Raw genomic sequence first — 13,451 nt, forward strand, 5'->3', positions numbered from 1 at the left:
ATGCCCCATTGAAATCAATGAGACTTTTTTTTTATGAGACATGTATAGGATTGTGCTGTTAGATTTTATGCCTGTGCTTTTTCACTGGTTTCAGTGGATTGTTATTTTAATTGGAGGCCTTTATGATTGTGTATTTATGATAGTATTTCAGGAGCCATGTTTTTTTCTGAGAAAACAAAATAGAAATAAATAATTAAGGGCTCAGGATTGCATCTGGTCACCCTGTTTGAAAGCTGTTGCCATGTCGACGACCAAATATAAATGTCAGACAACAACAAAAATGAGAAATCGAGAGCATAATCCAGAGACAGTTCATTGGGCTGGAGAAGTTCTAATGAAACCAGTCACCTTAGGGGCAAGCTACATGTCGCACACACGTGCATTTGATGGAGCTCCAAGTTATGAACCACCCAGAGAACTTTGGCTATTGGGCAGTACAGAAATGAAATAAATGGAAAGTGTTGGTTGTTGTTTCTCTGAGGATGGTTTCCATTTTTAAAAAGCAGTCAGAGCTTCATGACATGCATTTGAGTCTAATGTGTAGTTTACCCTGAATCATTATGCCATGACCTAAAGTTCCACCAGTTTCAAAAGGGCTAACAAGTATTTAACATTCTCTGGGTTATGTCCTTGTACATACCGAATTACATTTTAGTTGTGCTTTCAAGTTTAAAAAGAGTTACATAATCACAAGTAGTAACAGCATAGTCTGTATTTTTTTTCAAAAAATAAATAAAAAAAATGGCACTGCCTTTAAGAACTCCCATACCTCAGAGAATGCACATTTTGCTTTGTTCCTCATTGTTACTTCAGTTAACCTTCAAAGTGAATTTGACTCCAAGCAGGCAATTAAAAACAGCAACAACCAATAACAATGCAGTGTCCCAACTTGAACTTGAACAAATGAAGCCGCCTGATGTTGAGTCAGGTCACTGATCCATCGACCAGTGGTGGCTCTGATTTCGATGGAGCTGTGAATCCATTCTGGGTTTCAGTCAGAACCAGCCAGAATTCCAGAGGAGCTATCTAAGGTGCTAGACCTAGTTTGGATATAAGTTTCAACACCTTGGATAGCTCTGTAGAGTTCTGGCTAGTTGTGATCCACCATCTTCAACTGGCCAGTATAAGCCAGTCTGACTGGCAGCAGCTCTTCTCAGTCAGGGACCGAGGAGGAGGAGGAGGAGGAGGAGGAGCTTACTGAGCAGAGTTTGCATGTTTTGCAACTAGCTCACTGTTCCTTGCAATGTAGAATACCCTCCTCCAGTCAGGCGGGGTGACCACTACTCTTTACATAGCAGAATTGACACAGAATTAGTCCTCCCACAGTATAGTCCTCCCACGACATTTTTGGGTGCTGTCACCTGCACCACGTCTCCAAATTTTAGGCTCTTACTACTTACAGTTTTCTTTCTGGAAACAAATACAAATCTGGGGCATAAAATATCGCAGAGATCTATTGAAGTTATTGGGGTCTCTTTATGCCCCAAACACAAGCAACATACTGGGATGTTAAAATGTGCCCAGGCTTTTTCCGAAGAAAACTGGTCTAGGGAAGTGAGCTTTACTCTGTGTGTAAATTGGCATAAAACCATGGGATTAAATTGGGAGAACATTTACCTTATCAGAGACAATTTTCTTCTGTGGTTATAAAAACATGTCAGTAACCAAAAATGTTAGTTTTTGATGCTATCTTTTGCCTGAAGTTTTACCATGCCAGTTTGTGGTAGTTTTGTAATATTTCCAATATTTCAGGTTTAGAACACACTTCTTATGACACCACAGACACATTTGACATTTAAGGCATTTTACCACACCAGAATACATTGGAAAATGGCTTGGAGTAGTAAAATGATCCCAAAACACATTTGTGAATATTTTTAGGATTGTTGAATGAGGCTTTAAACTTACATTTAGCACTGGTAAATTCTCCCAGCTAACTAGCTCTTGTACATTTTCCATATCAAATGACTATTGCTGCCATTTGCATTTACATTCTACCCACTATGAGCAAAATTTGTCAGAAACATAGGCCATTTCTACACCTGCCTTTCCCCCCAGGATCATCCCTGTGCATCCAAATGACACACAGGGGATCCCTGGAGCAGGCAGGGACGAGCCCTCCATTTCCCTGGGATAATCCTTAGGTGTAGAAAGGGCCATAGGCTAGTTCAAAGCAGGAGCAATGGTTTTGTTCATTAACAAAAAAATTTCTTCCACTACTCCTATGTTGAGATGAATACAATGCACAATTAAAGAGGGTTTGACTAACTGGCCAGGATTTTTAAGCCTTGTTTACCTCCATGAGGTTGTAGTTTGTATGTCTAAACTATCTCATAAATTAATAGTACCATTCTATACATGTCTACCCAGAAGTAAGTCACTCTGAGTTCAACAAGATACCCTCCCAGTAAATGTATAGGATTACAGCCTAAATTACATATTCAGTTTTGGGGTATTAACTATTTGTCCCTCTTTTGCTCAGAAAGGGAGCAATCTTATTTAGAATTCAGCTGAATGTAACAATAGTCAAATTTCTACTATTAATATTACCACCTTTGTGGAAAATTGTGTGTGGTCATTCCTCACTATTGGTTATGCTGGCTAAGACTGAAGGGAGTTGTAGTCCAAAACATCAAGGATTATGCATTGAACATCAAAATGTCAAGATGCCATATAGACAAATTGCTTTGGCTGCATGGCAACTTCATTGAGCCCTCTCATTGTCCTCTCTGTATTGGGGGAGGGGAGAGGGGAGGGGAGGGAATATGTCCCTGTTGCCCAGGCGACCATGCTGATTATATCTATCTTGTTACATCACATGGTGGTTTTGTCGCCCGTCTGTGCTGCACTGCAATTTTTTTCCTCAACCCATCTCCAGTCACACGTAGTTGCAGCTATCTGGATGGGGCAATGGCTAGTAGATGAGGTCGCACATCCGTTGAAAGAATGTGGTATCATCTATCCACATACTGCTTTACATTCATTGGAATGTGCCTTTAATTGTGCATTCCCGTCCACATAATGGTCAGCTAGTCAGTTTTTTGTGACTGGATCAGAATGAGGGAATACTGGCTTTGTTGCCTTGGTAATATGTACTTGTTCCCCTACCCTTATGAACAGTTCCAAAGCCTTTTGCTAAAAAGGAGAGGAACATTTGGGGGGGTGGGGTGGCAGGGAATGTTCATGAAATGAGAATCCCTGTTTCAGCACAGGACTAGTAACCCCCTCCTTCCACTCACACATACTGCTTTACAAAGTATAATATGAGAGTATTGGCTAATTAAATGTTTTCTAAGCTCCTTTATATGCTTTGGGGTTGAGGAAAGCTGCCATTTGGCATTCACCTCTGTGGGAAGGCTCCAGTGACCCAACTTACACTCTAGAAGGCAAGCCAAAAAACCAGGAAACCTAGCCAAACCAAGGTTTAAACAAGCAGTGACCCCATAGTAGCAAAATATATAAACTGCCATCAATAAGAACTTCTTTCTTGTCACCGATAAGGCCATATTACAGTCTAATTAATCAATTACGCTGTGCGCAATGAGCAAAAACTGGGAATGACTACCTCAGCTGTCTAGTTTTAGGCAAACAAAAGCTTAGCACACTAAATGAGAGAAGTTAGCCAGAACTGGTCAAAACATAGATTCTTATAAAGGTTAATGCTGTGGTTGCAGTTAATATATATAAAAAAGAGTCTATCATTTTGGTTTGGGAATTGTAGCTCCTGCCTCTTGGTGCTGTGTTGTTTTGAAAGGAAGAGCCAATTTCAGAGATTATTTCATGGATTTGATTGCCTCAGTTTCATCAGAGAAGCCTTTGGGATATAACAGAAACCACATGAAGAAACAACAACAACACTTTAACTATGGTTCGAACCCAACAAATAATCCTGATCTATGCTCATCAGGGCACAAATAAATAAATACTGACACGACTCCAACCCAGCATGGCTGGAGCTGATGGTGCCCAGAAAGTACAATTTTCTCTGAGTGTCATTGTCTTGTAGGCTGACTATAAGTGGCCTAGCAACCCTTGGTGGGGCAGAGGACCGGCCAAGGCAGTATTCACAAGGAGAGAATGAGGCAGGGTGAGAAGGAAACATGGCAGACAGCATGTTGGAAGAAGCTGCTGGCTTATTCCTGACTCCAAAAGGGGTGGCTGGAAGGTAGGGCTCCCAACCCAGCTGGCAAGGAGAGACTAAGGCCTCATCTACACCAAGCAGGATATTCCACTATGAAAGCGGAATACAAAGCAGGAGCCACACCAAGCAGGATATAGCAGTATGAAAGTAGTATATGGTATGCGTCAATGGGCCTCAACAGTTGTCAGTGCACTTCAATACCGCTATAAAGCAATAGTGTGGCTCTTGCCTTTTATATACTGCTTTCATAGTGGACTATCCTGCTTGGTGTAGATGTGCCCCCAGAAAGATTCCTACATAAGGTGGAAATGCCCTGTTTTAAACACAGTTGTGCTAGTTCTTGTCCTTCCTTCACTCATTCCCAGCTTGATCCATGCTGCAGGCACAACTAGTCTTTGTTCTGACATGAAATTGATGCACGTGTTAACTCTAAGTCACATTGGGCTAAAAGATGACTCATACATTTATAAATAAAAGTAATAATTAATACAAAACTTTTCATCACCCCCCACCACATATGCACACACATGACAGCACAAATGGCTCCCCAGAGGAAACTAAGGTAAAATCACCATGCCAGGGCTTTACTACCTCAGAAATTTTTAAAACAATGTCTGAATCAGCTCCATGCTTTTCCATGGTCAAAGCAAAACATAATGCTTCTACCACTAATTGTATCATAGATATTCATGTCAGAGTCTGAAAGCACCATGACATCTAATGTGGGCAGGAGATATAATAACCTGTGTGCCTGACATTTCTGTAGGACTACAGAGTGAACATTTTTTTGAGGCAGCAGTGGAACGACTCCCGTCTTGCCTACAGCGAATATCCTGATGATTCCTTGGATTTGGATCCATCTATGTTGGACTCTATATGGAAACCTGATTTATTCTTTGCCAACGAGAAGGGGGCAAATTTCCATGATGTTACCACAGACAACAAACTTCTGAGGATTTCCAAAAATGGGAAAGTGTTATATAGTATCAGGTAAACTTGTGTGTGTGTGTGTGTGTGTGTGTGTGTGTGTGTGTGTGTGCGTTGGGCATATGCTTGATTTTTTTAAAAAATGTCTTTTAGATAATAGAACATAATTCACATATTCTATTTTTGTCATTTCTCTTTTATACTTTAATGAGGCTTAAACACAGCAGGGGGGAGAGTAGAGCTCTCTGCTTCATCTTGCTGAGTTTGTTCTCTTCTCAAATTAGAAAATCAAGTAATACAACAGAACCAAGTCATCTTGATGAAAACATAAAAGATTCCAGTAACTCCACACTGATCGGCAAAAGTAATTCCTATCAATATCAATTGGAACAACTCTTTTAATAGTACAAACACACTAACTAACTAACACAGAGAGAGAGAGAGACAGAGAGAGAGAGAGAGAGAGAGAGAGAGGGAGAAGTGCCCAGATAGATCTACTCTGTGAAGGTTTCCTTGCTTGCACAACCTATTTCTTTATGCATTTTAGAATGCAACGCATAGTGGCATGTTCTGCACCAGGGTGGTTCTGGTTAAGTTTGTATGTTCTATCACAAGCACACTTTGAGGAGATCTGATTAAGCAGGACACATGGAGAGAATCAGAATGATAAAGAGCCTTAAAATAGCATTGGCAGCAGCAGATGTATAAATGATTGTGGCAACATCCATTTCATATGCTACTTAGCATGCTTCATTGGGTTATTAATAGCTTAATATTTGCAATGAGCCTTGAAGATGGAAAGTCCACTTACTGTTAACAGAGAAAATTAATCATTGTTTCTAAATTCCTCCCTGACTTGCTACAGTTGGCTCTATCCTTTCCACAAGCTGCTTAATTGTTTGGGAAACTGTTAGCAGCTATTATCTGAGATTGCACAACATTCTTTTTAGGCTCAATATGGGTTTGAGGGCTTTTAACTGCCCCTGGTTCAGCAGTGGCCCTTACATCACCAACAAAAAACAATGTGTGAAGTGCCTTTTCCAGCGTTCCTCCCCTGTAATTGTAGAACTGCTTTTGAGCAAATGTTCACCAGAATGGTACTGCTCAGGGCCTGCCTGAGATATTTTGCTGCCTGAAGCAGAGGTGAAAATGGCACCCTATTATGGGCCATTAAAACCAAGGCCGATCAAGTGTTTTTGCACCTGAGGAAAAAAATCCCATTAGCACCTCTCTCTTCCTGGCAGTAAAAATACAACTAACTGCTCCTAATAATTAGGATTGCACTGTGTTTTTAATGTCTTTAACATTTTAATATTTTATTGGGCTGACATTTTCATTTGTTGTACTTATTTTCTCTGTATTATTTTGTTGTGTTTTTTCTTTCTTTCTTATTGTAAACCACCCTGGGGACATTTGCCAGTTGGGCAGTATATAAATTCAATAAATAAAGCTTTTAAGTAAATACCATTGAACTCAGTATCACTTCTATCCAAGCAAGCCTGCATAAGATCAGGCTGTATGAAAGCTATGTACAGTATTACTAATATTTATTCCTGTGGATGGGTTTTAAAAGCATATGTTGCCTTCACTTATAGTGTTGGGCCTTCTTTCTATATAATGTTTTTAGGATTTGGAATCATGGCATTTTATTACATTATTGCCATCTGGCTAATGAGCAATTACTTTTACACAAAAAATAAATATAATCATACTGTTAGGCTTACTTTCTGAATGGGCAAAGCAATAAAAAATATAATCGTATTTACTGGGTGTAATGTTCTTTAACTGGCACACCTCAACAGCACAAGAGAACTAAGAGTGTAGAAAGAGGAAACCTGAATGATCAAAATACCACTGAACACAACAAATGTTACTTAACCAGCAGTGTTATCACCTGTTTAACCGCAAGAAAAACAGAATGCTTCTGTTTGCTTGAGTGACATCAGACATATCTTACTGGAGGCAACAATGCAGCTGAATGCTATTTGGATCACAGATGGGTAATTTTCCTGACATTTGTCCATGCTGCAAAAACACTATTTCAGGCTGTCATATCAGATTTGTAAAATGCAGAAGCTTGAATGAAAGTTAATCTGAAATAGAGTAAGCATAAATCATATTTTGGTGTTGAATCAAAAGCATATCATCTCCCAGTTGTGTTCTGTTGAGCATCAATGCTTCTTTCATGGATAATCAGCATGAAGCATGAGCACTGGCACCTAATGGCGATCAAATGTGTACTTTAAGAGTTCTTCAGCTCAATCCAGGGCTTGGAGTGGGACGGGATGCTGCCCCACGTCTTTTCATGCTGACCTAAAACCATCCCATTTCTTGTCAGTGGATGTAAAACCATCCTGGGATACATCATAGAGCAGGGTTACACCAGTATGGCAAAAGGTCATTTTGTCCCGGTCAGAGCTCCTGCCTCTTCTTCTGTTACTCTTTCCCTCTCTGTCCCCACCCCCACATCCCTGGGACTTGCAACTTTGGAAAAATATATTTTTCTCCCACAAGGACCCTGGGTGAAAAAAGTAATTAACATGCTATAGAGTGGGTGGGAAAATCTTTTTGTTGGTTTTGCCCTGAGGGCCACAATGGCACCCCAGAAGCATGTTAGGGGCTGCATACCAGCAGGGGCTGCGGCCACAGGCCCAAATGGATGGGGTCACTCAGTCACACCCACTCGTTCTGATGCACACTCCCCACTCATATGCACACAAACACACATGTTTGACATTGATTGTCAATAGATTCAAGGCATGCAAAATAAAATACTTCTTCACACAGTAGCTTCACTCGAAGCATTCTTAAAAGACACTCTTTTTTTCTGGAATATGGAAGACAATTTTAACTGGCTGTAAGTTTCCTCTGTTTATTACAGTTTGGGACAGAAGCTTTTTTACAACTTTGTTGCTCCTGAAATATCATGGAATTATGTGAAAACGTGCATGCTGTTAGTCAGCAGTTGATAGTACTACCTGAAGCTTTTTGTTTGCTTATTTTTAACTGAAAAAAAGGATCAGACAAATTCATAATTATTTCATCATCCTCTATTAATTTGTAAGCCACTTTCCCAAAAGGTTTTGTCCAACGTCTCTCACAATATATCAAATGAACAGAAATAAATATAAATTCATAAAACATAATAGGAGTGATTACAAATAAAGAGAGTGTCAATAATAAATGCATAATCAAATTTAACTTTGTGTATATAAACTGACCTAACAATTTAAAACTAAACAGGTGAAAGAATACAGTAAGGTAGCATTTCTCAACCAGGTTCCTTCCAGATATTTTAGATTACAGCTCACAGCATTCCTGACTATTGGCCATGTTGGCTGGGGCTGATGGGAATTGAAATCCAAAACATCTGGAAGACACAGGTTGGGGGAGCTGGACTAGACAGACATTTGATTTGATTCAGCAGAACTCTTCTTATATTCTTATTTAAAAACCTAGTTGGAAGTAACGATTATCGATCCAAGTAAATAATGGAGGAAAGAGAGTTTGTGTTCTTGGTGGTATATAAATGTAATAAATAAATAAATAAATAAATAAATAAATAAATAAATAAATAAATAAATCTGCATTTATAGCAGGGGTAGGAAAGTTGTCAACTTCCAGATGCTGTTGGACTGAAACTCCCATTATCCCTGACTATTTACCATGCTGGTTGGTAATGCTGGGAATTGGGATCTAAGAACATCTGGAGGGCCATAGGTTCTCCATCCTTCAACTGGAAGAAACTAGACGTTAGGATCTCATGTGAAACCAGCATCGGTTTATTTCTGAAAAAACATGGTGTGAAATCTTTAGTTAGTGCAAACTGAGATTGTTGCAATGAGCACAATCCACCAGGTTCTTCCCCTCTGTAAATCCCATTGAAATTAGTGTGCTTGTACAGTTCCTTTTCATGCCAGTGGGTTTGCCTAGGAAAGTCTTTGTCAAAACTCAGCGATTTTGGCCCTTTGCCTTAATCATTGATGCCTACAAGACATGCAGTGTTCAGAACTCCAGAGAATAGTCCTCAGATCTGCATACAGTACGTGGATCTGTTCTTTTGTGTGTGTGTGTGTTTCACGTTGATGACTTTAATATTATTCTATAATCTAATGTTAGGATTTAAGAGGATTTTGACTTCCTTAGTAACATTGCCTTATCATGGGAGAGATTAGAAAAGTGAGAGGGCAGAGGTCATTGTCATGACTAAAAGTCATTCTTTGCTTTGCAAACAGCCAAGTATTTTGCAGGAATTTCTCCCTCCCATCATACAGCAATATTGGCTATGTCCTGACATTGACAGGTTGCCTTCTGTTTTAAAAGCCGGCCACAGATCTTGCCTTCCTAGGGGAACTTCTTTCCTTCTTTTTTTTTAAGCCCTGCACAAGAAAAATGATTCAATTATCCTCAGGCAAAATTGTATGAAATACCTTGTTCTTTGAAATGACTTTTTAAAAATGTAAAGCTTTCTACTGAGGCTTGAAATAGCCTCCTAGAATAATGAAAGCTGTATCAAAAAAATAAGAAAATATAGAAAATGCTCATTGTTGGGCAATGCCTCAACGGTGTTAAATAGGGGTGTGCAGAGCAGCTCCCTGAAATTCAGATCAGTGCTCCAATGAGGCAATTCTCTGCCCTGATTTTCAGGGTGGCGCTGTCTCCCTCCATTGTCGGGGTACCCAGCGGAAAACTGCTCCATTTTTTGAGATCCACTCTATTAGCGTCAATGGGAATTAACAAAAATGCATGCATCTCTGTCATTTTTAAAGATAAAGAGATGAAACTTGGCACCCCGGTAGCTATTAAGTTGGGCTTTAGTCATGCCAAGTTTAAAGCAGATCCCTTCATCCCTTGATTTTTTTAAAAAATCCCCCTCAAACCCCCCCTTCACGAAACTGTGCAGGACCTTTTATCCTTTACTTTGCTGATGCACACTTGTGCATCTTCAGTTTATAAAAATAAAGATCTGCTTCAATTTATAAAAATAGAGATCTGTTCCCTCACCATTTGCTCTAATGGGGTGAAATGGGGGGTGCTCTCCCTATGAGAGGTCATACAAGAACAACCTTCTTTTTCAAAGCATATAAACTTGAGTCCTGTCTTCAAAACAGCAGAAATACTTATACTAGCAATAGCAAACCTTTCTCTCACCTCCTTCTCTTGACTTTACGCCCGGCTGAGTTGCGTCCATACTTGCAGTACACAGATCAGCCTTCGGCACAAGATTCTTTTCCGTATCCTAATATTGGCTTGTGAGACTGTATGGATCTACACTGCCTGCCAGTCATCATGGCTTCCTGGGACAACTCATTTACATAGAATGGTTTTCATTGTTTTCATAATGTGAGCCATTTTTCCTAATTCCTTCCTTTCAGCCAACAGCAATAGTGCATATGGGGACTGGAACTTGGACTCTTTCTTGCTCTGCGAACTAGCAAATGAAAGAGTTCCAGGGCGGGGGGAAATGGGTTATATCATTTGCGATCCCTCTCCACAAGCATTGTGTTTGGAGGGGAGAACAGGGAGGAGACTGTAGCTATTGGTTAGCCACAGATATCAATCTCAAAACTTTCCCCCTTCCCCCCTTAGCATCTTCCTAATATGGAAGTGTGTTCAGTTAGCCATCCATCAACATGAAATGACGAGCCCTCACATCACCTAAAAAATGTTTGGATAACTATGGATCCATTCAGGGCTCTGAATGATCTTCTAACTGCACTGCAGGTTTCTGACAGTTTTAAAACCACCCCCTAACTGCACCACAATTTTGGAGGTTTGTCGGAGGTCTAGTGGACCCCTGAATTTTTGATGTGAAGTGCACACCCCTAGTGTTAAAGCACTTTTGCTAGATATCATCAAAAGGGTTCACACGTGCACATACGTTGCTTCCTTTCCATACACTTGATTACTGTATACTTGGGGCTGATTCACACATACTTGTTTATCACTTGATAAACAACTCCTTGTGGTAATTTGCATGTGTGAATGGGCCATCACAGATCAAACATCATAGCTAAAAGTTTCACCACCTTCCAGATACGTTGCTTTTCAGTGGAAGCAGTTTACACATTCATCAAGGCTGGGTTCACACATGTATTATGAGAGAGGAACCCAAATGTCTCCCTATCCATTTTCTCCACACCATGCATAGTTTTGTACACCTCTATCACGTCTGAATTGTTGTAAGATGCTTTAGATTTATTATTATAAAGAAAAGTAGGTTAGTATTTAGCTTAGAAAAAAGGAGGATAAGGAGAGATATGACAGAGGTGTGCAAAATTCAGAATACCTCTGCTTTAAATCCATCCTAGTTCTGTGGCATCATTTCGTCTATCAAAAATGAGCATGCCACATTTAATTAAAAATGGGAGAAATGTTGGCACATCCTGCTTATAATTTTGAATGTGGGAAGCACTATTCTTGGCTGGAAGGATTTTTAAAAAATTGGCAGACAGTTTCTTATGGAAATAAGTGCTAATAGGATTTTTGAGAATGCTTACTGGATATAGTCCAAAGTGCACATCTGTGTACATAAGAGTCTGTCAGGCAATGGCTACATCTGGCATGAACTGGTAGTGCATTATGGTGATCCATGAACTATGCGAAGCATTCCTTTTGGCAGTACAACATACCACGTTTGGCATAGCTAAAAATAAATGTTCCCATGAGTCCGATTTGTAAATGGGTGCTGTTACTCTAAACAAAAAGAATCAATTTATTTCCAGCGGGGATGTGGGGAGAGTAATAATATCTATCCTGCACTTGAAAGATTTCAACTGTTTTGAATGGGGGGGGGAACTGTGGAAAACTAGGAAACCAACAAATGATTGGTGGTTGGAGAAAAGTGGGTGGGGCCAAAGGAAGGGGAATGGAGTGTGGCCTTCTGCGGAAGCCCAGAGGATGAAATATGGGCCCTAAACAGGCTTGATTTGGCCCATGGGCCTGAGGTTCAACACCCCTGCAATACAGAGAGGGGAAAAAAAGATTAATGTAGCACCCTGTGTCAAATCATTACAGTCCCATCATGGTAATGTTATATCCCTCTTGTGCATTTATACCCTGTAGGGTACACCATAACATTTGTTACTGTATTTTGGATAATGTGGAATAAAAAGCAGGACATAAGATGACAAAAGAGGTATATGGAATGTGTAATGTACCCCAACAGTTATCAATGCACTTCAATACCACTATAAACCAGCCATGTAGATCTAGAGCATCATCATGAGACAAGCATTTTATCACAGCTCATTACTGGCCACTCATTTTTTGTGTGGCTCCTTTTGATAATGATGACGACTGCCTCCTGTACGTCACCTGCTCCTTCTGGTCTTTTTCATTGTCATAAAATAAAACAGGAAAAATCTGATTTTGGGGGGCTATAGTGAAACTTGCCTCTATTTCCTACTGTATGCAGGAGAAGCAGCGTGGTAAAAACACCCACTGAATGGGCCATGCTTGCTTCCTCTTTCTTCCCCTTGTGCAATAGCAGCAGGAGGCAAAGCAACAGTAGGGGAACATGATTTCCCCCCTCCATCCAGATACATTCACCAGTTAAAGGCAGGGCGAAGACAAAATGTGCCCAATTCACTTTGCATTCTCGTTCTCAGGCTGCAAAGTTGAACACACACACACACACACCATTTTGTCAATGGTTTAGTAGAAGGGGTTGATAAAAAGAAAGCTTTGCGCTGGATTCTCTGATTTATAACTGAATTTCCCAGATATTTATAGAGTTTAGATCTCCCAATATGCTACTATGAAAAGATGATGATTCGTTACCGTCTCAAAACATTTGCTACCTGAGGCAAAGGACAAAATGGCACCCCTGCCCTCGTTGCACCTACAGAGGCAAATTAGACTGGCAGCTGAATTTTGCTTCAGCACTGGGACAACGTGTTCCACCACTTCACTTAAGTGCAGCAGGCTAGTGTAGAGTGTGCCGGACGGGAAGTGTGGCACATACTTCTCTGTCCTCCAACAGGAGAGGATGGCAGGGGTGGCTCAGAAGAATGGCCAGAAGGTTGCCCCTGCCATGTAGAATCTACCTAACTCTGCCATGTAGAATCTACCTAACTCTGTCTAACAGTGGGACTAACCCTGTTCATCACAAAGCTGTGGTTGCCAATATTTGGCTTGAAGGATGCTGCTATGGCCTTATATTTTATATAGGGGTTCTCATCACTATATTGTTATATACAGTAAGCTATTTGCTGCTGGCATAACACCAGGTAGGAACTGCATGGAACTGGTGGGAGAAGTCAAAGGGTAAAGTCTTGCCCCAGTCCATAATAATAAGAGGCTCTAAATTTAACTCTGGACTCCTCTCAATACTTTTGGGGAGATCATGTAGAGACATGCTGCACGATTCAATGTTCTGTGG

The 13,451-nt window shown here is 40.3% G+C and overlaps 1 protein-coding gene across 2 annotated transcripts in view; it reads left to right on the forward strand.

The window, feature by feature from the left end:
* The window catches only part of GLRA2 (glycine receptor alpha 2), a 147,096-nt gene that overhangs the window by 44,074 nt on the left and 89,571 nt on the right, over positions 1-13,451 (forward strand). For both annotated transcript variants that reach the window (XM_063127526.1, XM_063127527.1), the window contains exon 5: positions 4,908-5,131. In XM_063127526.1, the coding sequence (XP_062983596.1) occupies positions 4,908-5,131 (224 nt within the window). The remainder of the gene's footprint in view (positions 1-4,907; positions 5,132-13,451) is intronic.

This window comes from Elgaria multicarinata, chromosome 5 (genome assembly GCF_023053635.1).
Source record: "Elgaria multicarinata webbii isolate HBS135686 ecotype San Diego chromosome 5, rElgMul1.1.pri, whole genome shotgun sequence".
Lineage (NCBI taxonomy): Eukaryota > Metazoa > Chordata > Lepidosauria > Squamata > Anguidae > Elgaria > Elgaria multicarinata.